Raw genomic sequence first — 24,924 nt, 5'->3', positions numbered from 1 at the left:
TGAGTGAGATAATAGAAGAGCAAGAACGTGATCAGGTATAATTCAGTTTGTAAATACTCACTCAATGATGGGAACATTTCAGTTCAGATCAAAGATACAGAAGGAGAATAAGCTATTCAGCCTCAGAGAAAAGCTACATTAATGTGAATTATCCGGGGAGAAGATACTGGCTGTTGACGTCTCAGCTGGAGTTTTATGACATACAATGAGTCATTAGGCTCGGAGTGATGTTTCTGTAAGTAATCAGCTCTTTATGTCCCTCTGGGTATTCAAGTTACCACTGTCAAAATTATGGTACATTCCCTTTCTGTGGTTCGAACATTAATTCATACCCCGTTTTCCCCAAAGTGCACCTTTAGTGTGGCATTAATTCACAATAACAACCACAGGAAACCCCAGGCTGTCACTGCATTATGCATTTTACTCTGCATGATCTACACAGCAGCCAAGCAGAAAGGGGAGTTTATCATGACAAAATTACCATTTCCAAAATTAACCCTCAGGTCAAACATCTGAATATTATACACACACCACATCCTCCCAAGAAACTCTCTAGCTCTTTGAAACGCCTCTTAAACACTATGTTTGTTACTCATTGTAGCTTATTAGCTGCAGCAGAAATAGGAACACACCACAGGCAGATCTAGTACCTATACTTAATAGTATACAAGTGATGAGGAAACATGCAGCACAGACAGACCTTCACAAGTTCAATTCAAGGTAATTTTTCTAGCAAACTATAAATTTGTACAATTATTATTCAGCTTTTTCCCTTTTTCAGTGTCCCTGTAACAAACGTTCAAAGCCTGGGTATCGGTCAACAGCCAAGGATTTAGACAACTGCAATGCTTCAGGCCCCATAATATTATGAGACGATGAAAATATGTGGCAGTAGCAAGAGTGAGGTGACAGAATGAGGCACTCGCGTGGAGGAAGGTTACATCCTCTTTGTTTAGAGTAAAATTGTTCTGTTTCAGAGTGTATTTTTGTAACGTTGTCTTCGTTTTTGACCTGTCAGTTCATTATAGTGCATCTTTGACATTTTTAACAATGCATGCAGTAACTGATGCTCTCATTTCAAGGTAATTACACTGCAGCATTAAATTAGCATATAAAATGTTGAACTTGACTGACGTTCTATTGAATCCAAACAGAGGAAAATGTCTTTAAAAATGTTACTTTTGAAGAGAGGTGCTCTCCAGTTGAAATGAGGATTAATTCAGAACATGCTCTCATAATCGTTGAATGTCATTAAATCATTTTCTAGATGCTTTTGTCCAAAGCATTAAAACTCGCTACAGCTTTTTGGTGTCGGTGCACTTAAGATGCCACAATTAAAGGATTCATTTTGCACTCTAACTAGGAGTTGACTTATTTCAAATGAATGAACACTGTGAGAGTTAAATAAGTGAAAGGTGGTTACAGTCCAGGCTTTCCTGACGAGTATGATTAACTAATGAATTCTGAGTGATCCCTATCTTGATCACTGTATGAAGAGTCCCTGAATGTTTTTTGTGATGTGTAAAGGGGAAAAAAAAAACAGATACTCTTATCAAGGAACTGGCTATGTTCAATTATTTTATTCACTGAAAATGACATATGTGTACTTATTAGCCCAATAATATTTATATTCATATTATATCCTCTTGTTTGATGAACATTAACTTAAAGTGAACCTCAATTTTGAGATTTTGGGCTATTTTGCTTCCATAACATTTCTTCTTTCAGATAAGTGGAACAGAAAACGTCCAAAATACACATTTAAGGTGCTTAATTTAGTAAGTATATTTTTTCATTTATGCAAGATTAAAAAAAAATTGTAATACAAAAAATCATTGTCTTTACTTGTAATTATGTAACTCACTGGAGAACTTCCTTGACAATATCGATTAGTTAAAATCGTTACCCTTTTCAAAAAATGTTGGTTTTAAAATGTATGGCAATTTACATTACATATCTAAAGCTGTTTTCTCAGAATTAGTTTTTCCTGCACTCTTTGCCCAGTAATCTCCTTTTCAGTAGCATATTTATACACCAGACTTTAATTAATTAACTTCCCATCTCCAGCATATTCTAAAGGATTTTATAGATCTGCATAACATTTGAATCCTAAAAACGAAAATGGATTTTTCTATGACTGTTTCAGAGTTATGGAGTGATACCAAAAGATATCAGCAAATTCCCTCTGTAAAAACGTTTGACTATTATATGTCAACAAAGTCAAACAAGAATCTTTGGCTTTATCCGATGACACATAACATTTTGGAAAACTTGTAACACAAAAAATGATTGTCTTATTTAACTGGGGAACGTTCATGATGTTCACCCTTCGTGTCTTCAACCTAAAAAATTAAATACGTATGCTGATAAGAAAGGATTTAACCCAAATGTGCTACGGTATTAAAAACGTGCTGTTGTCATCAAATCATTACCATCACAATCATCGCAGCAGGGTTAAGGGTCAGGCAAGAATTTGTGCAGAAGCAGTTTATAGCAAAATGGTGTGCAGGTGGTTTAAGTAGAGTATTAGTACCTCTGAGCCAGGACTCTGGACTAAGACCTGGCTCATGTAGAGCACAGAGCCCAGGGTCTTAATATCGTCACCCTCCCACAGCCGAATGGACTCTGTAAGGATCTGCAGCTCCAGCTCCTTACGCTTCCGCACCTCCTGGCACTGAGCCTGCAACAATGCAAACAAACAACTGCTTACAGACCTGCTATTAATTTAATTAATTTCATGTTAAGTCTTGTGACATGATACATCAGACAGGAGAGGAAGTGAGATCACTTACAGACAGATTTTTGAAAGATGCCATGCACTTCTGAATGTCCGGCCGGTCAGGATGACTCTCCTGGAACAGAAGAAACATGTTGGTTATTAAACACACGTCAATTCACAAGTGCTCTAGTCTAGACAGATGTTTAGATACACACCTCCATGTGCCTCTCCAGCTCTTTGAGTAAGGTGGGGTATTTGTCAAGTCTCATAAAAGGTTTACTGAGGCCTGTGGTCAGGGTGAGGATCCCAGGACTGACTGCACCCCTCCCCTCCATAAACTCCCCCAATACGTCCCTGCAGGAGGAGAGGCAGACAGAGACAGAATTAATTACTCGGTTAACTTATTGTGTAAATGTGAAGAAAACATTCATGTAAACATTAACCATTAGGCCTCTATTAAAGGGGGCACTATGTAATGATTTGTAGCAATTTACAGGTATTAATCACATTTTTTCTTGACCATATGAAAGCGGATTGTGACATGACGAGAAAAATGAGACCTTCTCTGTCTCTCTCAGTTGCCTATAGAAGCCTATGGATGATTTGTATAAGTTAGTTTAATGCTGCTGGACTGTGGATTTCATTGTGAAGGACTCAGATCAGATTTTCTGCGACAGTCCAAAGGATGTGACTTTATGCACTCTCTCGAGTGCCTTGTCTCAGTGCACAAGTTCGCTAACTGGCATTTAACTTGGTGCATCTCACTCATTTGCTGCCTTTGTTAGTGGAAGGAAATTAACTTTGAAGTACATAAACAAAGTTATACGGGCAGACAGACATGAGGCAAATTATGATTTTAAAGAAATGTCAAAAATTGTGACAGCATACATCAAAAACATTACATAAAACTGACTCAAAGCCACATACTGAAATACACTCGCTTTTCTGTTTATTGGGTACACCTCACTAAAACTAATGCAGTCTAATACCACAGTTCTGCCTTTATGAAGGTTAAAATGTCGATGTCGATATTTGTTTAGAGAGGTGCTGATTCAACTTCATGATCATTTTAGAGGCTGCAGTTTCTGGTACTGTTAAACTGTTTTACTTATACTGACAGGTGTTTCTGTTATTTTGTCCATGTCATTTATATTAATGAGTTAGGCTTCATAAAATAAATGCCTGTCAGTATACAGATCAGTGCAAGAGAAAAGGTATGTTTTTTGTGAGATGTGGGATGGTGAGTGAAAAGTGCAGAGAAACATCACGTATGAAATGTCTCTTTCACTACTTGCAGAGCGTGTTGCTCTCTATTTGGATGTGGAAGTGTGTAACCACATTTTAGATCAGGTCTCATTATCCTCTTGACTCATCCTGACTGTCCTTGGGTACTACGTCCTTGTACTCACTGTAACTAACACTGAAACTTCCAAACAATACTTTAATTTATCCTCTCTCCTTTAGCTGAATTTGAATTATTTTTGCAATTTCTGCCTGATTGATTTTTATGCCCAAATCTGACTGCAGAGTGTGCACTTTGTGTCCGTGGAGACAAGCCAGGATAGTTGCCACAACCACTGAGCAGCAGGTAGCTACACCTGCAAAATAAAGATAAACTCCAACAATACAACCAGCCCCCTTTCCCCTTTCCAATACAAGCTGCAACAAACAGCAAATTTCCTGTGAAACATGAAAACTAATCTCTATAAGCAGATTTCTGCATATGAATACAATATCTGTAGGCAAGGGAAAGGAGAGAAAGGAATTCTGGTTTCCGTTTGTAGTCTGTTGTAGTCCAGGAAGTATTGACCAATTATTTGAGTGGACTTTGTTTGAATGCACGTAAACAGTCCGTGTGGAGGGCAAAATAGGCAAAACTCATTGGCTGAAGTACAATCTCTGAACCCATCGGATATCGTCTGACAGTAATTTAGCTTTTTATTAGCTTATTTGATTTAATCTGCATTTATATGCAGATATCTGTTAATAAGGAAGAGGAAAACTTGGCCCGGAAATCCGGTATCAAGATATCCACTGTCTGAATTGGAAGCCCTGTAACACTGGCTGTTGCACCCAGAGGCTAAATCATTATCAGACAATAGCTAATGGGTTCAAAGATAACATGAACACCACCTTCTTTGTTCCTTGTGAACGGCTGCATGAAAACAGGTTGAAAACACTGCAAAATAAAACCGAAGTGTTAACGTACCCATGCTGGGTGAGCACATTCACTGCAGAGGGATGGTTGGAGCAGTAACCAGCATAAAGAGCCTTCATCTGTGGCATGAGGTTGAGGAAGAAACCTCCCACCCTTTGTTGGCTCTCTGGGAGCCTGAAGAGAAAAAATAGCACACACTGATAAAATGATCCTATGCAAACACAGACAAGAAAAGAGTACATATATATATATATATTGTGTGTGTGTGTGTGTGTGTGTGTGAGAGAGAGAGAGAGAGAGAGAGAGCGTGTAGGTGGTGTTGGCTAAAGGTACTCCAAAACCACAATATATGATTTATTCCCTCATCTACAGTTTAATCCAACATTGCTGTAGTAAAGGTGGTTGAACACTAGATGGCCTTCTGCTTATTATGAAACAGTGAGGATGCTGCTGCAGTGAGGCTGTGTGTGCGGGCGGGGAGGGACTTACTTGGTGCACTCCTCCAGCGATTGGACGAGCATCTGCTGGAAAGTGCTGATCTCCTCAAGGTTGCCAAGAATCAGAGCCACGTCTGAGCTGCTCAGTCTGGAGGAAAAGGAATGGAAGGGATGGTTAAAGATAAATGAACATATTGAGTGACATGCAAAAAATTTATGAAAAGGTACTCAGCCCAGATGTGTTGCTTAAAAAGTGTACAGAAACAGACTGATTCTGGTTCCTGCAATATGACAATTATGCTTGTTTCGTCAAGCTTGACGTGTACATGAGTCGTACTTGTCAATACTCTGAAGAGGTCGCAGGTAGTTCGTCAGGAGGCTCTGAAGGTCCTTGGAGTATTCGGTCTCTGTTTCTAAAATGTTTTGCAACACCTACAATACAAAGGGGAAAAAACAGTTTTAATTCAGATACTATTTACTAGACATTATTTATTATGGGTCAGTGCCACAAATTTTGAAACATAAATCCATTTAAACATGTAAATATTATAATATAAATCAAACACCTAAAGATAGGGTAACCCTAACCCCTCACACAATAAAGTATCAACAAAGATGCATCCTGCGCTCAGCTGCAGAAACATTTTCAAAAGGTAGTCACATGTCAAAGAAAGAAAGTATGTCACTGGGCTGTTCAGAGGGAGCTGTGGTTGAAGAGGCCAACTAGATGTTATCCTGATACTCAATGTAATTACTTTCCAGCAAGAGAATTTATAAATTACGAGCAGAAAAAGCATAGACACAGGCAAAGATATAAACCAGGCACTAAGAGAAGCACTCAAATAACAGTGCTTAAATGTCATCATGATGTTAGTGGAGAAAGGACAAACAGAGAAGTAAGAAAGCATAAAAATGTCAAGATAAAGCCAATTTCAAATGACTGTTGCGTCCTCACCAGGTTATAGTACGTCTTGCTGATTGCAGAAGTGTCGAAGCCTTTAGGTGGACTCTTAAGAGTGCCAGACTTTGGGGACACTTGTTTGTCTGTGGAAAGAGACAAAAGAAATGAATTAGGACACATAAGTCAACCTAGCATCTGATGAGACATGAAACGTTTACATTTTCAACGAATACTGAGCGTTAATGTTAATGTCACAGTTGACCTATAGCCAGCATAGATTTATATGCAAATAATCTTACCTCTATAAAGTTTCAAATGTGTCATGACTTGTAATTCTCAACTGATCTGTGGATGAATGCTGATATGCTACTAAATCAGCTCAAACTCTTTAAGCATGAATCGTTACTCTTACGCTGAGAAACATGCACACAATTATTAGTGACGAAACTCAGAGAGATGAATCATACAGTTGAAACACTCAGACTGAAGCTACTACTTCAAAATGCAGACATCAGAAAATGATTTGGCTGCATAAAGGTGCCATTGGCTGTAAAATCCCCTGTAGCTACAGTGAGTCAGTGGCTGTCATCTTACTGCAGATCTCATCTGAGCCACAAAACGTCTTTTCACTGCTTGATATACAGTCTTATATTGATCTCTACTGCTTTTGGCAACATTATAGCCAATGTTTTGTCCTTAGTCCTTCACACCTCAGCATTTCATATATCCAACATTTAATAAGCGCTCTTTATTTCTAATACACTATTAACTGTCACTGCACTTTATCTCATCGTATACCTATTCATTATTAGAGTTTTTATTCTTGTTCATGCTGCGGTTTTTCTGGCTTTTATCTCATGAACCCTTTATTGTGCTCTGTAATCTTCCTATTGAACCACTTTCATTGTCATCAATTGTATTTTATTGTGTTTATGTTTCATGTTTTTATATTGCTTTGCTGACCTATGAATTTCCTTGAGCAGGAACATAAATATCTTAGATGAACTGACCTGAAGCATTAACATTCAGGGCTCAACAATAAGGATTGCTCGATTGCCCGGGGAAAGTGAAATGCCACATCGGGTTAGTAAATCAAGCAAGGAGCAAGCAATCTTGCTCATTCTCATCTTAGTTGAGATTTAAACATGTGCACTACCACTCAAGCAAGCGGGTAAAGACATTATGAGCTAAAGTGTACACTCCATTTGTCTAGGAAACAGGAGTTACCATTTTTGATATGTAGCATGTTATCAATGATAAATTGTGTCTTGTTGTTGTTCTGATTAATTTAGGTAAATAGAGTAAACTCTGCAATCAACTTTTGTCTAACTAATAAGCACTAATCAATAAAAACAACTTGTATAGGGGCAAGTGAAAAAAAACAAACATTAACATTGAACCCTGCCGTTACCACAGAGTTCTGCTACCATTGAAAATATATCAATATCAGCTGGGTATCATTAAATTGGTGGATGAGTTAATAAATGTCAGTCAAACAGAGGATCAGATTTAGCTTCTACCTCTTGCCATATAGCATCTGAACCTGTTTTATACCCGACCACAGCAGGCCTCGAGAGGCAACAGATGTGGGGGTGTGTTACTGTCATAAGGCCAGATGGGAGGCAATAACAATGGCAACTGTGATGAGGTGTAGTGCCGGTTGACAGTTTTAGTCTGACAGTGATTTGAAAACGTCTGTTTAGACAAATTTATGATCTTTCAAGCTGCTCTGTGATACAGGGGAGGAGGAACTCTTTAACATGATATAGTCTGAAGGGTAAAACCGATGAATTGTGGATGCTGAAACAAAGATAAAATGCTGTTCTGGATCCCTACGTTTCTGTTAATGTTGTAATGTCTTACAGAGGTAGCAGAGGTACCCACCAGAGCCTTTGATCTCACGGACATAGTTGCTAGGAAACCACCCAGTCTTGCCATTGAGCATCCCCTCCCACCAGCCACCGTCCTCTTGACGAGTCACGCCGATGATGTCACCCTTATTAAAGGTGAGCTCGTCCTCATTGGTCTGCTGGAAGTTGAAACGTGCCCTCACCAGCAGCTGCTGTCCACTGTTTTCTGACATGTCCTGACAAACGGAGAAGCAACAGGAAGTGAGCAGTGAGCAGAGACAGACACTGTGAGGTCAGGAGATGAAAGACTGATGACAGAAGTTGGTGGGAGGATAAGTATCAACAAGCAGAGTTTTCCTCCTGAACATCCATTCATCCATATTGTGAAACTTTTATCACTCGTCATCATACTCATTATTTCCATCCTTCAGAGATTTTACTATGTCGCAAACAAAACCTTCAAACTACACTTCCACTGTGACTATCCTCCTGCATTTCATACTGTAGCTGGTCAGAATCCAGCTTTATATTCTTGTCAATTCTACCATCTATAGCTATTGTTGCTTTGCCTGACTGTGACTGATTGTTGGCTTGACTGAGTTGTGACAGACAGCAGTGTATTCAGTACTACTGTAGTTGTGGTTTGACATCTGGAAACTCGCTTTGAGTCATGTGCATTAAGGAACTCTGAGTTGATTTTTAATATCACTTCCATGTATTATTATTCAGTAGTTGTATAAATAGTCGGACGGTGACTTGTTAGTTAACCCTAACCTGACTTCAGCTTCTGATACAGTAGTTAATATTTCTATTAAACACCTTGAACAATAAGTAAATATCTCAGGCTCAGCACTGAGTTGGTTTAAAGCCTATATAACTAATAGGACTGTCTGACTATCTTCTCCCTCTACATGCTTCAACTATTTCATAAGATTCATAGGCACAATGTTTCCTCTCACAGTTATGCTGATGACACACAGTTACATCTACCCTGAAGACATAATCATCCCAATTGTTGACATTAAATGGATGACACAAAACTTTCTTCAGTTAAATGAAGCAAAACCAATTTAATCTTTTAAATCACTTCTTAAAATTATCTTTAAAAGGTCAAGCTTTTATGTGAATCACTACCCATGCATTACATGTTTCCCGCAGTTTTCTGCATTAATAAAGTTATTACCATTATAATAACAATGACAATAGCGATAGCAATAACAATAATAATTTATAATTAGTTATTATTGTTATTATTACAAGACACCATTTGCATTAATCTGTGAACATATTTCGTATGTAAATATAATATTTCACAAATCAGTAACAATCAGCCGATTGAACATGTTTGATTAAATGTGAAAAAGTAAAACTATAACGGTTCTTGCTGACCTTAACGAAGCTCATTTCACAACCATTTTCCTCCCACACAGTTTTCAGTTACAATTATAACTTAATGTTCCTCATTAGACTTCTTTTCAGTGTGTACAGAGATTGACATCTCCATGACTCCACTGTTAATTTTGTTTCAGCTGTCCAGGATGAGACAACTTACTCCTATATCACTGTAAAGTCCGGGTCACATAAAATTTCGCCCAGCAAAATTTGTTGTCTGTTGGGGCAAAAGGTAACTGGGTCGGCATGGACCTGAGGAGCTAGCGTGGCTAGCAGGCTAACAACAGCATCCCACACGTTTGTGAGGCACTGGTGTGCAACATTTTTAATCAAACACTTTGACATTACCTTCTATTAATGTCCTTGCATTTAATGCAAACAGGATATAAACAATCAGAGCCAACAAGTAGGGATCAATTTGTGTCTGGAGGCAAATACGTCTCGCCCTTTTCATTAGTCTAATAGCCTAATAAGACTTTAGTCTTTAAGCCTTAAAGTCTGGTGACATCTGTATTTCACAGCATAGTTCTGCTAACAATCAACCCAAGTAGAGATCTCACTGTAATGAAACAAGTGCTCCAAACAACTACCCTGAACTGACTACACTGGATTATTAATGATTATTTATTATATTTAAGTGCAATTGGACAAAACAAAAATAACACCTTACAATGTAATAGAATTAAAGACAGTACCATCAAAAATTCACTGCATGTCAGTATATTTAACAGGTGTAACTGGTGTTTATCAGAACTATTGTTTTTAAAACCGTCCTGTTATTGAGTGCTGAACTTACCAGACTGCGAAACTGATTCTGCAGCAGCTTAGAGGATCGGCCCAGCGAAGCCTGACAGGACAGCGACTCGAACGACTTGATGCGATGGGCTGAAGAGTGCCGGGCGCACACTGAATCACTGCCCACGCCGATATCTGAACAGAAAGGGTAAAGTATAAATACACCGGTCCTGGTATCTGCAGGCAGCGCCCACACACTCATCACTTCCCACATGTCTTTCATAAAAAACACCCACACACATCACGTAACTGGCACACATTGTATGTAATTTGACTAACCTGCCGTCACTTTATTCAGAGAGACCAGACTGCTCAGCACCTTTGAGAAGTTCAGTCCCAGCAGCAGGTCGCTGGCCTCAAACGGCTGTGGGTGAGAGAGGGGACAGAGGGAGAACATGAGCCAGAGAGTCATCAGAAAGTGCATATCCCTTTTAAAGGTAATCGCTAATTCTAGCGCAGCAGGCCTGTGTCATCACTTGGCCTCAGTGCCAGCATCGAGCAGAGCAGTCAATCGATAACCCTTGTTATCTTTGATGGAAGTAGTGGGCGAAACACAGAAGCTCAGCAGCTACAAACAGGCACTATTTACAGCTTTGAACCATACTGGTTGAATTATGTGCATTGCAAAAGATACTGTCAACGTTATGAAGCAAAAGAGCATCAAAGGATATGGTCGGCTGTATTCTATATTTTTCTTATTACCAACAAATCCCATACAAAGGCCATAACCAACACAGAATTGAACATACTAACAAGTAGTCCCTGTTTAGCCAAAGTCTGATTTATAGGTCTAATTTGCATGTTTCAATCCAATCACAATGTGGCCATCTAGATAATGAGTACTCTTACTGATACCATGCCAAGTGTGATCAGATATCACCAAGTGTAATTGGGCTGAAAGATCTAGGGGTGCAACCAACGATTATTTACATATCATTTGCTTAATAAGTCAATAAATCTGTAAAAAAAAGTTAGGAAAAAGCAGTAGACTCTCATCATTAGGTCCAAAGAGCCCAAAGTGATGTCTTCCAATTACTTGCTTTGTCCAACAGTCAATGACCTAATGACTCAAACTACAGTGATATAAAACAACATGAATGATCAATGGATAACCACATTTTACTGAATGGTCTTAAAAATATGTTGTGATATTTTTAGGCTATATTGCGATGCACGGTACGTCTCTCGATACTTCTCATCAACACTTCATAAATGCTAAGACAGGGTGCTTAAATCAAATATCACAATATTTTTAACCAAATACCTCGGAATCGATAATGCGACAACATTGCAGGGATGACTAAATATTGACACAATGAGACTGTTGACATTAGCGCTAGTTACAAGTCTGAGAGTTGTAATAACATGAGTGGGCATGAGTGTGATAAAGTATTGAGAAACAGACTAACGCGTTGAGATCTGTTGACACTATGAAACATTTAGAATAGTGCGAGTCTTATCCTTTAACCACAGTAAAAGTATAAGCACTGTCTGCGTCACAATCAGTGTGACTCTCAGTAGCCTCTCGGTCAGTATGAATGGCAGTGATTGTATCTCTGTTGACGACTGTAGTTGTCCTCTCGCTTCCTGTGCAACGGCTTCATGTGATTAGTTACTCTCGCTTCAGTTATATTGAGGGTGAGTGACTGTGAGATATGAGTCTCTTTCATCTTCCGCTCTGATTGCAGATATGTCCTGAGGGAATATGTGAATGACTGTGTTTGCCAGTGTGTGTTTTTGGAAAAGAGAGTATATGTGTGTGTGTGTGTGTGTGTGTGTGTGTGTGTGTGTGTGTGTGTGTGTGTGTGTGTGTGTGTGTGTACAAGCTACTGGAAGACTTGCTGTCCTTAAGGAGCATTCGTGTTGAAAGCACCCTCTTCATCACCCGTCTATTCTCTCACTGGGACGAAAACTACCACTGTATTTATACTCAATGTTTTCCCCCAAGATATCTGCTCAATTTTGGTTCTTCCTGTTAAAAAAAAAAACAAGTAGCCAGTTTTCACAGTGTAGCCTGATGAATGGTGTAAATTAAACATTCATGCCCGGAGATAATGAGCATGACTAACACGACAAGCTTCGACACGTCTGCTAGGCCTCAGTATCACAGTCAGGTAATGATCCCTCAGAGCAGGCTGACACAATAGTGCAACACCCCTCTGTGAGTCAGCGGGCTACAACAGCGTGGTGAGTTGCTCCCACGCCTGTCATGCTGGAGGACACAAGTGTTTACCTGCACCGGGTATTACAACCGAGTACTCCAGCTAATGGCATATGGCTACATATCAGACTGCTGAGTGAGAGACTGCTTAAATATACTATTTACTGAATTGTGAAAAATGCTCATCACAATCAGAATCCAAAGTGACGTCTTCAAACTGCTTAATTTGTCCAACCAACAGTCAAAAACCCAAAGACTCTTTATTTACTGTCATTAATGATGAAGAAAAGCAGCAATTCCTCACATTTAAGAAGATGGAACCAGCAAATGTTTGACATTTAACCAACGAGACGTTAATCAATTAACAGTGAATAGTTGCAGCACTTTAGGCAATGCAATGGGACAGTGATCATAAACATTCAGACGGTACCCGAACAGTTTTCTCTAAGGCCAAACAGTGGAGTATTCTTCACCGGCCAAGTTTGTCACCTGACCTCAATCCAACTGATCATGTGTTTCACTTCCTGAAGACCAGACTGAGGGAAAAACAGCCCCCCAAGACAAAAACAAAGACCCGCTGCTGAGGTTAGACATTAGACATTATTGTTACACAGTATTTGGGGCCAAATCTAAATATACCTCTATCTAAGTTTATCCTTTGGTGTGATATTATTGGGGGATAACCACCATTGCTGGTTAAAACCTGTCCGACAGGCAGAAATCATGTTCACAAGTACACAACTCAACAAAGCATATGACCAACGTTTAGTTGTTTTAAGACAGTTTAACGCAGAAATGTTACATATTATGTCTTCAAATCAAATCCAAATTGCTTTAGTAAAGAGCCAACTGGAGCTCAGGAGATTGATCAATTATTCAGTAACAATTCTGATCATTGATAACAGTTATTAGACAAGCAAAGTGGCAAATATTCTCTGTTTCCATCATCTCAAATGTTGAGACTAGCTGTTATTCTGCTAGTATATGTCCTAATACCTTAAACAGCACTTAATGTTTAACTTTACAATACAACAGCTTTTTCTTAACTCATTCTTCAGGGAAGCGCACTCAAGTCTCCCATTAGTCAAAGACAGATGGATCGGTGATTATTCTCAGGGTAGACACAGGGTAAGGTTACTATTCCTGAGGGACCAGTGAGGTCATGAGAACTCTCATAATCACTTCCTGTGGTCAAAGAAATCAGGGGTGAAAGGTCAGAAACAGCAGCTGCCCAAGTGTGAGACACAGTCTTGAGTGTCTAATCTAAAAAGAGGTTCACGAATTAGATCTAAACATGCTCAATCTTGCTGTAATGTCCTCACTAGACATGCAAACAGAGCAAGACTAGCATGTTGATGCTCCGCCAAACATCCAGCTTAACTCCATTAGAAAGAGGTAGGTCAGGGCTGCAAAAGCACAGCGTCTATCAGTCTGACTGTCTGTCTGTCTGTCGTGCAAGAGGCTCTAATCTGCAGCCACAGCTACCTGGGGTCGCAGCCAGCAGTGCTCTGGGCGCTGGAGAAGATCCATCTTTTTTTTTTTTGCTGTGCAGATGGTGAGCGGGAGCACTGGCATGTCCCAAACTACTGTAATCCTGCACAAAAAGGTCATATTGGACTTCACTCTTGCATGCAAGGAAAAGCCAGGAAAACAGCCACAGCACTGAGTACAGTATCTGCATTAGGGGCAGTTTTACTGTTTGTTCACAATAAACCTGCAGATTATTGCTCCGCACTGTTGCCACAACCTGTCCCTGTTGTTAGCCAAAACAAACAGGGCTTTCGTAATAAAATCACTATGTATGTCTGTTGCTTCCATGGCATTTCTGTAGCTACTAAAGGGCATGTTTCACACACTTAATATGACAGTGCACTGTCTCACCCCATCTGCAGCAGCAGGGAGAGGCAACAACACTGCGCTGTATTGTCACACTGGGATGGTTCAATGACCCCTCTATGCACTGGCCAACACACAGCCTTAAACATCATGCAGGCTGTCCTCCATTTGCTTAAGATTATGGAGGTATTCACACATATTTCTATACAGGCCTGCACGGGGTGAGGTTCTTAATCTGAGGACATGTTTAGACTTATAATAAGGCTGTAATTACCCTGTTAGAGCAGGAACCGCTTATATAACCATGCTGCTGTATGGTTCAATTTGACAGAATAGGTTCAAACAAGGGGCTGGTGTGAACTGGTGGAGACAATAAAGCCACGCACAAGCCCAGAGGACAAAGCTCTGCATTAATTAGAGAGGGTAAACATCACCCAGGTGCTTCTAAACATGTAAACAGGCTACAGTGTAGTAGTCTCGTCGTGTAATATTGATCTAGGTTGTCAAAATGTTATAAATGTATCCCCCACTAGACGAGCTTCTCTGTGGCCGGACGATGTGTGATTGTTCTCGGACTCCTCCTCCCCTCTGTCAGGGGCTCGTCCACTCCACGGACCCATTGTTTATTGTGTCAGCGCCTCCTCTCAAAACACGCAAACTCTACCTTTAAAACGGCAGCTCCTTAGTGTTTCAAGACGTGGACACGTGTGGTTTAAAGATTAACGTGTAAAATGTACTCACCTCGACGCGGAATGATGTGCAGCCCTTGAGGAACTCCTTTATGTTGTGCAGACACTCGCCGTCGTTCTTCGGCTCTTGGTAAATCTGGAAAGACGGAAAGACGCTGGTTAGGAGGTAGAAACTTCCAGTTCACGCTGCGGCTGCTCTGGTGGTTCGCGCTGCGGTTTTCTGTGAGTTTCTCAGCCCTGAAAATGTCTCTTCTCGATCGACACGCATTCTTCAGTGTGTGTGTGTGTGTGTGGTGTGTGTGTGTTTGCGACGGGCCTGACACACTCCGGGAGGCTGGACTCAGATCCCGCAGCGGGGAAGTGGAGGAGGCTGTAGTGTTGGGTCGAGGGAAATGACGTCGACAAATAAGGATCCCCGCTGCCGCCGCCTCAGCCTATAGCCGCACTGTTTTCTTTATATAATGACCGAACAGGACAATGTCGAGTCAAACTTTAAGTCTTCCTTCAACGACAACACATCAGAAACACCTCTCAGAATAACCTTCATGATGGTAGAATTTTTTTTATTTTTTTTTTAGGCAGATAATATTTATTAAATCTGTATTAAAGGTGCAATATGTAAGAATTGGCCACTTGTCAAATTCATACTTAAAACAAATGGGGAGCAGCATGTCGCTAGAGTAGGCTAACCGCTAACTGCGGTTTACGGGTGGTAAACTGGAAGTTACCACAGAGGTCTCTAGTGCACATGCTCTATAGGCCACACAACGGGTCATTTTAGAGCCGGGAAGTTGAGTCAATTTGGCTTCATGCGCCGCTGAGCAACTTTCATAGGAATGAACCGAGGATGTTATACTACGTCTGGACACAGTGTTGGAGGTGGAGCCCCATTCATTCCTATGAAAGCTGCTCAGTGGCATTTTGAAGCCAAAAAAAGCTTGACTTCCCAGGTATGAAAATACCCGGATCTTCCGTGTTGTGGGGCCCATAGAGCGTGTGCACTTCCGTTGACCGGGCTGGCTAACTTGAATGGGGATAAAATAATTTAATCTTGTGGCTCTTCTAGACTTTCCAAATTTTATTGGCTCCAGTTATGTCAATGAAACAAGTCATTTTGCAGGGGTTGTGACACTGAAAAAAATGTATCCTTCCTGGGGCTTGGAATGAACGGGGCTCTGCCTCAGAAGCTAGAGATTTTAATGTCACGCTGTTGCTGCCAACTGACTGTAGCTGTCGTTAGGTAGTTAGCTCAGTTTGCAGTGCAGCTAGCAGTCTGGACTGGGAGCTCAGAGTGCTGGGGAAGTGTAGGTGTTTATTGTTTATAATAAACAATGCACTGTTTCCACTGATAAGACAGGAGCCACAAGCAAAAACCGGGATGGGGCTAGCTGGTTAGCATGCTAAGCATACTTTGCAACATAACACATAGTCATACCACTAAAACTATTAACTACTATTATTAAGGTTTTCACCAAAGGTTTTGCATATAGCACCTTTAAACTAAAACATGAAAAACATTATTTATAAGGATCCCATAAACATGATTTTTATTAGTGTTGTAAAAAGTACCCAGGGGTCATACTTGAGCAAAAGTAAAGATATTGTATTAAAATATAACTTAGAAATGGAAGAAGAAATGGTAGAAATGGAAGTTGCCCTTATAAATTGTTCTCGAGTAAAAGTTTTTAAGTATCTGATATTAAATGTACTTAATTATCTAAAGTGCAAGTACATGGAAATGATACATATATTTACATGTATGTATATACTGTATGCTATGGGTCAATAGCTTATCGACCTGATCTAATATTTTTTTTTATCCAATTGCCAATAAAATAATTTAATTTAAAAAAGCATTAATTACACTCTGATACAGCACGCAGTCTGCAAAGTAACTGGTAACTAAAGTAGTAGCTATAGATAGAAAATGGAAATAGTCAAGTAAAGTACATGACTTCAAAACTGTATTTCAGTACAGTCCTTGAGTAAATGTACTTTACATTAGTTACATTCTATCACTGATTATTAAAGAATTGTGATTAGGATAGGTTCTGATCAGGATATTGTATAACTGAAAAATAAGCTTGTCAGTGCTCTCCAGTGGACAAACTATGAAATGGAGACAGTTTCTTGTTATTTATCGGCTGACATGTATGCAAATACTGATACACGGTATATCTGCCATAAAATGATAACAGACCGATGTAGAATCTTGAGACTCATAATGACCAGTGAACAAAATACAGTGTATAAAGAATGAATTGCATTTCCTCACATTTTTCATTCTTTGCAGTTCTAGAGATTAGTCTAGGAGGCATGTAGGTAATATTTAAAGATTAATAGAGATTACTACAGAATCAAAAAGGTTTGTGATTGCTTTCAAAGTACCTTCTTCAGTTGAAAATTAATAATACAGGTAGAAGTGAGGCCATACATGTTCCTTCAGCTCCACCATCTTCATATCATGGCCTTGCATCACTCTATCAAAATACAGCTGTAAGGAATCTAAGAAGACGAATAAGAAGAGAGGTGAAGAAAGCAAAGAGGCCTGTCGTGGCATCTTTGGTCTATACAGCTTTGGTAGCTACTGACATCCAACCCAGTTCGGGCCCATATGCAGCACTGTGCGCACTTAGAGTGATGCCTGAAGTGTGACCAAAACAGATCCAGATGAGGGCCACATCAGGGTCAGACAGTGGCACAATATGATGAGCCAATGGCTGTCTGGCCCTGGGATTTAAAAAGCACATTAATCATTGTTGTATAACCACAACTTAAAAATGTTGGGGGGGAAGTGGGAAGCACAGCACAGGGCAAATTAAGTATTATTATTATTAGCAATAGTGGAAGTAGTGGTACTAATAGTATTTACAGCGCGACTGATATATCAGCCAATGTTAGCTTATCACAGATATGTCAGTGTATATATATATCGGCTGAAAAGTAACAAGAAGTGTCAGCGCAGACATGCCAAAGATATGTTCCAGATGAATTTAGGCTATGTTCAGACTGCAGGCAAATGCAGTTCGTTTCTCGAATCAGATCAGAAGACGGAGCGTCTTGCAAGTGATCAGATCGGATTTTTGGGTCCAGATATCACCAACGTATCTGCGTGGGTTGCTATGGTGACGATGTGGGCATCAGTAACTACGCTGGTGACACATGATAAATCATCTCGCTCTGCGAGCATCACGCTGTCAAGTGGTGGAGCAGGGGGTCTATTTCAACGTGACTCAACAGACAGTTGTTTTCTGTGTTGCCTTCCAGGCCACTCTGCTAACAGAAACATGGTCTCTGCTCAGCCGCTCTGATTGACTTCCATCTCTGTGGATTTGACGTTGTCGTTGTGTGTCGCGCTGTGAGTGACAAGGGAGACACTTTGAAATCCAACAGGAGTGGCCAGATCATCCACAGTCGTAGAAATCCAATTTAAATCACCTTCATGTGTGGTTTGGATACGATTAGCAAAAATCGCATTTCATCTGGTTAACTGCTGTCCAGACTTCCTAAAATCAATCTGGAGGTGCTAAAAAAGGGATTTGGGCTGGTAGTCTGAACATAGCCTTAGAACGTGTTGCCATTACATGGTTTGTCCACTGATAAGATTATTTTTCAACTATTAATGTCCCTCTCAGTATAAACAGTATAATTTATGAAGAAACACATGGGATTCTGTGTCGACCTCAAGTATCTCTAGTATGACTGCTATAATATCATTATATCCAACTAATTTTGTTTATGGATCCATTCATTTATCATTACAGACATTAATCTCTGTGGGTTCACTGAAGTGGCCACTGGTTTTAAGAGTTCAGAGTTACTGTCCGACCGGGAAGAAAATATTTAAATTTGTATCGTGACTCCATTTCTTGCTGTTTCAAACCATTTTGCTATCTTATCATAGCAATAGTTAGTTCATATTAACATATTGTTGTGAGGCATTTGACCCAGGACAGTTTTGGAAAATCAATAACACATATTAAATCATCCCCAAATGAGATGGCAGCAGAATTTAGATTAGCAGTATTTTTGATAGGCTACTAATTTTGCTTTCACATGAAGAGGCATCTATTTCCCAGCTGTTTTCCCCTTCTTGCACATAGATTAATTCACATACAGCATGTTAGACAGGCTGCCTAACCTACATCAAACCCTCTCATGTGTGCCCAACGGTGGAACATCATTTGGATATGCCACAGACACGAAACAACAGCGCATTGTCGGTGTGATGGGGGAGAAATGGAGGAACCTGTTTGTCATTTAACAGGCAAATTTCTGACGCCTGTGAGGAGGCGCAGGCAGGCAGCCTCTTTTCAGGAAAACATTGCCTCCCTTAGGTAGCTGTCGCTATACGTTGACAGACACAAACACCGCGCTGTTCCTTTAAATGAGGAGAGGGTCCATCTCTGTCTGTGCGCCTTTGCAGTCAATGGCGGCCCACTCTTATTGCTGTGGTCTGTGTGTACAGATAGCCAGTCATCCCTGGTTGATCACACTGTGTGTACCAAATATACATTCACACACAAACCACATCGCCCTGGATTAGAGAGGGATTGAAAACAGGGTCTTCACACGATGAACGCAGATCTGCATTAAAAGCTTATTAAACGAGGCCTTCTTTTAATACAGGATCTAATAGCTCCTGACAAATCTGATCAATCAATGATCCTGTTTGCTGTGGTGTTGCCTTTTTTCCCCCTTTTTTTTTTTCTAGAGCGGATCAATACGCAGTGGAAACAACGGCCTGTCTCTCCACACACACGCCTGACGCACATATGTGGCCGCATATAGCGCTGTTTTTTCGCAGACAATAACCCGGGCTGCCGTGACCTACAAAAGAAATCGCCTCATGGACCAGTGGGCAGAAAGAGAAGCCAGACAACAACCCGCGTCGGTTTTGACGGATCTGGGCAGCAGCACACAGACACGCCGGCGGGGCGGGCGGTCGGTTGTATGCAGGGGAGAGCAGGGGAGGGGGAGTGTGTTATTATTGCCCTTACTTTCTCCGTGGAGCCCGGGCTGAGCCGCTCCAGCAGCCTGCACAGGACCACCCCATCTTTCAGGGAGCTCTGCAGAAACGCTTCAGGATCCGAGATGGTCTTCTTCGGCGACTCCAGCACCCCGAGCGTAATCAACCATGTAACCGTCTGTTCCGCCGAATTCATGTCCAGTCACAACAGATCCTATTCAACAAAGCGGCTGTGTTTGGTTTGTGAACAGCTTGCTGCCCCGGTTACGCTGTCATCTGTGCGTTAGAAACAGGAGCACACGGTTAATCCAAAGAAAGGGGGGAAAAAATGATGCATGGGATGTCGATGAGAGAGAGAGAGAGAGAGAAGGAGAGAGAGAGAGAGAGGCTGCGGGAAACCCTCTACCTCGGGCTGGATGCGGATGACGGCTGTGCTGGTGGAAATACAGCAGGTCTGGTTTCCTCCCTTGAATGGTGTGTTTTTCCCCCCCTCTAACCTGGCAAGCTGTCAAGTGCGGTTCGCTGTGATGCGTTGAGGCACTGGACTGCATACATGCGCATCGCAGCCGCCAGCCACTCATCCATTGGATGACATCACACAAGAGGGACAAGCTCAGTCCGAGCAGTTGTTAGTGCACTTCAGCATGTCATGAATAGGCTTTTCTGCGTGGCTTTGCATATCCTCCTCTTTTTTTTTTTTTATCCGTTTATTATAAGCACGCCACAGGGTATCTGTTGTTATCTGATGTAAGCTGTGCTGTTGTGGACAGGCCTCGATTCAAAAGGGAGGAAGCAGCTGAGCAGACAAGTCAGATATAAGAGCACCAGCTTCAATGATGGCACTATATTTCAATTTGGCTGCATTTTAAATTTAACAAAGTGTGACGCAAAACGAGCACGACATTCAGTCAACACAGTTTGATATTTAGCTCTGAGCCATGAGGATCTGCCTTGAAGAAGATAGGTTCACCCAGAAATTAAAATTCAGTTATTATGTTCTCGATCCAAATGCTGATGGAAAATAGGGTGAATGTTAAAGTTATACAAAGCATCAATGGATTTTCACAGAAAAATAGCATGCCAGCATTCTCCTAAACAACTGACGTGGATGGGGACTTTAAAGACACAACTTAAAAAGCATAAAATGGCTCCATATAGCTCACCTGGTGTGATCCAAGTGAGCCTTGAGATCCCAGACTGATTTGAAAAGGGAATCTGTCAAAGTTGAACTTGTGTACCCGCTTCAGACAGGGTGCGCTAATGCTTTTAGCTTAGCAGCTACGGTGAAGATTTTGGATGTGAAAAGGGTGTAAACAACATCTTCAAATCAATTTGGGTTCTCTGGGCCTCCAGAGACTCAGATTTGGCAGGACGAGCTGTATGCAGCCATTTTTATTGAGTTGGAGTTTTTTAAAATTATTTCTAAAACAAGTCCCCATCTACTTAAGTTGTTTAAGAAAATGCTGCAATGCATGTTTGCTGTGAAGCTCCAGAAATGCTCTCCGGACTACGAAACTTCACCTGACTTTCAATCATCATGGGGGTGAGAAGATAATGACCGAATTTACATTTTTGGTTGAACTCATCCTTTAACCATATTCTAATGCAATAGAAAAACATTCCCACACACTGTTTTTCACCTCTGCATTATATTTATTATAAAAGGTAGATGTAACAGTCAGGAAGAGCTTTCTAAAGACTTACAAAGTGACATAGTGCTTAAATACAGCCCCCAATAACATGACAGTCTCCTGTCAAAATCATACAGTATCTTACGATTTCTATATTCCCTAACACTTTTCACATAAGTACTATATACACAAGAATTAGGTCACACTATTTTCAGTGGTAAAATGCATATTTATGTGTACATAGATGACATCAAAGCTGTAGAGCCCCCTGGGGCATTTGTATGCTCTTGACTTGACCTGTCCGACCGATCTGTTTTAACGAGAAATGACATCAGTGATGCTCAAACATGACATCATGAGTAATTATTTTTTAAGGGTTTCAGTCTATGAGCTGTGGATCCAAACAGGATAAATCTAAGATCATTAAAAAAAGGCCAAAAAATCGTGTTTGTCCTGAGCTAAAAGGGAAAATAAGACATTAATGATACATATCACAGTATTATTCAGCAGCTGGCAGTGTAGTAGAATAAAGCTTCACTTCTCACTGCGGCCACAAGGTGACGCTCTCTGCTAACTGTGCACTAATCTCATCACAGTGTTGGATGGATGCCGCCAGGGTCATAAGGCACCTCTGGGTGACATAAAGATACTGTATATACAAACAGATCACGCAGCAAAGTCAGCAACAATCCAATTATCTCCTACCAACAATCTGTATTACCTTTATATTAATAAATGCTATTGATAATGATGAGACAAAGAGATGAACTTTCCCCTTTTTTTCATTTTTCAACTCTTTTTTAGCCTCAATCACAGGAATTTTTCACAACCTGGCAACCCAGAAGTTGTTCTAAATTAAAGGCCCTCATAAAGGATGTTTTATTGTGAATTAGTTACAAATCTCCTCCCTTTTCCTCTCCACCTGCAGGAATCTGGAATACCCACAGGTGTCACATGGCAACCACATTAAGCTGCAGGGACAGAGAACGTATCTCAGGCCCACTCGTTCTCTGCCAACACCTCTCCATCTCCATCTTCCTCTGAGAGAGACAGAGACAGAGAGTATGTGTGTTGTCAGGAGTGCTGACTCCTGAGGCCAGCCGTGTTCTAAACAGGCAGCGTCGGGGGATGCCATTGTGCCTTTGAGGTCCTGTCACCATGGGTCTGTAACCAAGGGTGTTCGCTGTATGGCGGTGGAGACTGGCCCCAGGCAGCTCATATCCCTCCATTCCCACTGCATCCCTACATTTCCACTCTGTTCCACAGGAAAATATTGTTGTTGCTCTGTGTCGCATTCTGCTTCCTAGTTTGTGAGAATGCAAAATAAAGACTCAGAGAAAGAGTTTCCACATGTTGTGAATCTAGTCCAGACAGCCACTTTATGAGGCACACCTGTTAAATTTTATGCAATCCAATACACACATTTCTGTCTTTAAGTCTACTTTTATTATGCTTATAATGTTCAGTGTGTGCACATTGTGACTGAGGTGTTAATTTAGTTGTTGTAGCAGTGAAGTTATGGTTAGTGGTGGTACTGGACTATTATATTCAGAGGTGTTTCTAATACTCTGGCCTCCTTATGTATGTATATAGGGAGGCCATGAATGAGAAACACAGCTCATACTGCCATGATTGACAAAGAACATCATCACATCCTCACATTTTTTGGTATTGTTGCTAAAAAGAAAAGCAGAAATGATAAATGAATCATATAAATTGTTTCTGATTAATTTTCTATTGATTGACTAATGGATTAGTCACCTAATCTCTGAATTTTATGACACGGTAGTACTTAGTAGTATACCAATGTGTCTCACAGCACAGCTCTGTAGTGAAAACAGGAAGGACTCTGTGTGCAGATGTGGGCCTGAACAGTTAAAGAGGTCTTCCTTTTCACATTACCATTGGTGCATGAAGACAGAAATATTCAAATTGCACCGACTCATATCACAATTACAACATTTGTCTCCCTCATTTCCTCTCCTCAGCAACACTATGTCCTCTAAAACAACATTTATTGTATTTTGAATCGCTGTTCATTAAATTAACCAAAGATTTATCATAATTACAAACTGGTAACCAGTTATTTATGATTTTATAAATCACCTGTTTGTTCATGCTGTGTTCTTGTTGTCTTTGTATCGTGTTTAACGCTGCGTGGTGAGACTACAAACAAACTAATTCCTGCATATAAATGTGAGGATTTCCACGATTTTTACCAGCCTTACCCAGCAAGAACTTTTCACTTCAAGAGTCCTTTATCGACAATGCCGACACCCCAAAATGCAAAATATTTGTAAGCGTAGGGCTCATTTTAGCTGAATACTGCACGAGTCAATGCACATGAAACAAAAGAAAGACAGACTAAATGAAACTTCTCTTTGAAAAACGGAAACACCAAAGCCACAGCCACAAATGTATGCGCCCACTCTCACGTTAGATAGATAACTGAACTAATGATTTTGACTTTGAGCCCATGAGAAAGCATCTTGATCACCAACGCCAACTCTTCCTGTTGTCTCAATAACTCTCTTCAACACTCTGCTGATGAAAATGAGTTTCTACCTACTTTCCACACGGTCAACTGGGGCTGTCCCTGTGTTCACTCTTTGACAGGTGCCATAAAGAAATGAGGGGCACTGTTGTCCCAAACCAAGTTCCAGATATGAACGATTGAAGATGCTTCCTTCTCTAAAGAATATGCTTCTATCTTAGAGGAGAATCTGTGGTTATTAAGCAAGATGGTGTCACCTATGGTCTCTCAAATCAATGAAATAAATGCTCTAATGTATCAAGCTCCTCGTGTCTATTTTTTTCCTCTTCTCTCAGCCTCCCCCCGCACCATCTGAACCTGGGAGACAGCTCATATTTTATCATGACAAGGCAAAACCTATGCAACCCAGAGCCGCTGAAAAAGCCAGAATGCATTAAGCAGAATAACGGATGGATTTGACAAGCACACAAGGCCAAGATGTAAAAGTGAGAGATGATCTGACACACATTTTCTGTAGAGCGATGTAGACTACAGTAGGAGCTAACAACATTACTTTTGTCATTGGTTTTACATGTAGAATTATATACTAGAGACACTTTCCTTTACATGAGAGGGAAACAACACATACGATTTGAAATAAGATCAGTTAAAACTACAAACAGAATAACCACCATTCTTCTGAACAGAGGGACTAAAGCAAGGAAGTGAACTAAATCTAAAACAAAACTTGAAACATACACAGCCTTAGATGGCCAAAGTGCCTCGAGGATTTCTCATCCTTTTTGATTCATTTCTGACCTTGCAAACAGCAGCTGACTGACAAAAACAAACCCAAGGTCCACTAACTGTCTTTTTCTGAAAAACAAATTTAAATGAGGATTGGTAAAACTGT

At 40.5% G+C, this 24,924-nt stretch overlaps 1 protein-coding gene across 2 annotated transcripts in view; it reads right to left on the bottom strand.

The window, feature by feature from the left end:
- arhgef7a (Rho guanine nucleotide exchange factor (GEF) 7a) overlaps positions 1 to 20,491 on the bottom strand; it is a 30,703-nt gene extending 10,212 nt beyond the window's left edge. For both annotated transcript variants that reach the window (XM_084361756.1, XM_084361757.1), the window contains exons 1-12: positions 19,939 to 20,491; positions 14,991 to 15,074; positions 10,532 to 10,616; positions 10,254 to 10,387; positions 8,100 to 8,301; positions 6,270 to 6,358; positions 5,652 to 5,746; positions 5,367 to 5,462; positions 4,929 to 5,051; positions 2,935 to 3,073; positions 2,793 to 2,852; positions 2,534 to 2,680 (exon numbers count right to left, since the gene is read on the bottom strand). In XM_084361756.1, coding sequence (XP_084217882.1) covers positions 2,534 to 2,680; positions 2,793 to 2,852; positions 2,935 to 3,073; positions 4,929 to 5,051; positions 5,367 to 5,462; positions 5,652 to 5,746; positions 6,270 to 6,358; positions 8,100 to 8,301; positions 10,254 to 10,387; positions 10,532 to 10,616; positions 14,991 to 15,074; positions 19,939 to 20,103 — 1,419 coding nt within the window. In that variant the 5' untranslated portion in view covers positions 20,104 to 20,491. The remainder of the gene's footprint in view (positions 1 to 2,533; positions 2,681 to 2,792; positions 2,853 to 2,934; positions 3,074 to 4,928; positions 5,052 to 5,366; positions 5,463 to 5,651; positions 5,747 to 6,269; positions 6,359 to 8,099; positions 8,302 to 10,253; positions 10,388 to 10,531; positions 10,617 to 14,990; positions 15,075 to 19,938) is intronic.
- Positions 20,492 to 24,924: the final 4,433 nt, after the last annotated feature.

The sequence above is a fragment of the Pagrus pagrus genome (assembly GCF_965226575.1).
Source record: "Pagrus pagrus genome assembly, chromosome: 9".
NCBI lineage: Eukaryota > Metazoa > Chordata > Actinopteri > Spariformes > Sparidae > Pagrus > Pagrus pagrus.
This window is presented reverse-complemented; position numbering and strand designations above follow the sequence as displayed.